At 50.9% G+C, this 2,765-nt stretch overlaps 1 protein-coding gene across 1 annotated transcript in view; it reads right to left on the reverse strand.

Annotated features, from left to right (window-relative positions):
- LOC119332795 overlaps positions 1–1,922 on the reverse strand; it is a 5,606-nt gene extending 3,684 nt beyond the window's left edge. The window contains exon 1 of the mRNA XM_037605948.1: positions 1,855–1,922. Coding sequence (XP_037461845.1) covers positions 1,855–1,922 — 68 coding nt within the window. The remainder of the gene's footprint in view (positions 1–1,854) is intronic.
- Between the last annotated feature and the right edge of the window lie 843 nt (positions 1,923–2,765).

Below are 2,765 nucleotides of genomic sequence, written 5' to 3' on the forward strand. Positions count from 1 at the left end.
GCAGTATGGTCCACTGCCATTGACAAGATGCCCCGATTGCCCACGCATGGAGCCTCTCAAGCGTTTGACTTGTGTGAGGGAAGAAAATGGCAACCGTGGGCGCGAGTTTGTGAAATGTTTGAGCAAGCCACAGCCGGGGCAGGTTAGATCTGTGTTCTTGACCAATTCTATGGTCTAATTTCTCCCGATTTCTTTCTTTTTCCCTCGAATTAGGGCGGTGGATCTGGGTGGTGGATCTAGGATTCATGCGCCGCCGGCCCCCTGTTTTCAGGTTCTGAAGAAATGTGGGCATTTTGAGTGGCTCGATGAATATGTTGAAAGGTTGAAATTGGAGGGATCAACCCCAACCCAAGAGCTCAATTTTGGGGGGCGGCTTGCCGTGGAACAAGCCCCCAATTTGGCGGACAGAGCCGATCCGATGATGCACAGTGCAAAACTAATGTGTGAATTGAAGAAAATTGGCAAGCAACTAAAGCATCTGATCGATTTGAAGCAACAAGCAAATATGATGGCGGGAGCATTTTATGGTTGTGTCATTGCTATGGGTTTATTTTACTTGATGTTCATCAATCGCTAGAATTTGTTATAGTTACAGTTAGTTAGTCAGCTAGTTTCAGGGGTGCCCAGTAGTTTGAGTTAGCCAGGGATCATTTGTTAGATGAACTTGAATTCGTGTGAAGCAAAACTTGCTTGAATTATTGTAATGATATTCTCAGGGGCCATATTCAGTGTTGATGCTCTGTTTCCTCTGTTTTTGTTCTTCAGTTAACAGAGTACACACCCAAATTCAGTTTCTAGTAAAAAAAACAAAACTGGGCTGCCGAATAGATGTTGGGTCGTGAGAAGATGGACCCTGAGAAAATAACCATGCCCAAAATAGAGACCAGCCCGCCCGCGTAGGGGCACCAGCCCACCCGCGTAGCGGCACCAGCCCACCTCTAACTTCGGCAAATAAAATGTTACTTATTTTTACTTTGGCCTTTTTCTTGCACTAAATTTTGTGATGGATCATTTTTTGATGCAATAAAACCAAATGTTAATTGTTTTTATGCATGTCTACGGTTCCATGAACTAAATGAGTTGCATGAAGTAAATTAGTTTGCATTTCCTAGTGGCATGTCCATAGTGGGTTTGCATGGGGCTCCTAGTTGCATGTCCATGGTTTGGCCAATATTTTGAAGATGGTGTGTGTGTGGTGAGATTGAGGTGTAGCAACCCGGGCTCGTAGCAACCCATAGCAATACACAAATAATAAGCAAGAACAACCCATAGCAATCTTCAAATAATAGCACGAAACACACAATATATATAGTAGCATAACTATTGCAACCCATAGTTCCACGATAACCTTACAACTCCATGATAGCCTTACAACTTAAAATACTAATACAACTTAAAAAAACTAATACGATAAGCTAGATAGATCGGGGGGCACCAAACGCGGGTTCTTCTTCGGGCTCTTCTTCTCCTTCTCCCGGGGAACAACGCCACCTCGCTCCTCCGGGCGCCGTCCTTCACTCCTCCCCGTTGTTGATGGGGTACGGGAGCGTGTGCATAATGCCGTTGTTGGGGAAGATGCTCTGGAAGTCGGTGAAGATATTGTAGGTGGTGAAAGCTATGAACTCACAACCAACCCAATACGCTCGCCCGAGGAGATGGAAAGCATCGAAAGGGTTAGTGAACGTGGCGAGGAGCCCAACCACAACGCCGTTGTGGTTGACCTCCTCAACATGGTACATCCGAGGAGAGCCGCGGGGGAGGTGGCGGAAGCCGGCCGCAAGGAAGAACTCCGTTAACTCCCTTGCGCCCCTCCATCTCGAGATCGCCCAAACCCTAAGGGTTCTCTCTACATACACTCCGGCCGGGTAGAGCCTTTCCGGCACGGTTGGGGGGAAGCGGTAGGTGGGGGCGGTGTACTGCATGGTGGCGGGGTGGCTCGAGTGCTCGGTCGGGTTTGATGGAGAAGAATGAAGAAGAAGGGCAGAGGAGGCACAGGATGGGGTATGATGGATGAGGAGGGAGAGGACGATAGTGCCCGGCTTAAATAGCCCAAGTGCGACGTCGTTTCACCCTGTCGAAACCCTAGAATTAATGGGCGGGCGGCGTTTGGTGGCGCCCCATGAAAGCATGTACACGAGCGTGGCCGTGGGAAACGGACTGCTACGCTTCTGTGCCACCGGTCGTGGGTCAAGGGGGACGGGCTCACGCACGCGTCTGTGCTGTCGTGGGTCAAGGGGACACGCCTTCCCCGGGTTCTCTGCGTGTGCCGCCCGTGCATGCATGCCGTTGCCCATTAATTTGCTCATCTTGCTAGGGCCTGGCTAGAGGGCAAGGTTCGGTCGATGGGAGACGTGACAATAATGTACGCCTTCTTTTGCCCATCTTGTAACGGGCAGCACGCCATTTGAACTGCATCGATACCCACATCGATACGGCCCCATCTACCATGCCAGTATTGCGTCGTCAAAGAGGAGCACGCCATGCACAGTGTGCACACCACGCCATGCAGCGTTGGCTTTTTGGTTGTCTTCATCGGGCTGCTGCATTGTGGCCGGGTGCATGCTTTGATGCGACGCTGCATCGGTTCTAATGGTAGGCATGCGACAGGTTACTGCGTTGATAGGGGTGGCGGAGCAGGGCTACGTCGAGGCATGCATGCAACGCACGGGCGCAGTCCTGCGGGTGGGCATGCATGCTGCGGGTAGGCACGGGCACGCATGCAACGATGGAAAGGGCACTCCGTAGGCTTGGTCCATGCACCGCGT

Source organism: Triticum dicoccoides, chromosome 7A (assembly GCF_002162155.2).
Source record: "Triticum dicoccoides isolate Atlit2015 ecotype Zavitan chromosome 7A, WEW_v2.0, whole genome shotgun sequence".
NCBI classification, from domain to species: Eukaryota; Viridiplantae; Streptophyta; class Magnoliopsida; order Poales; family Poaceae; genus Triticum; species Triticum dicoccoides.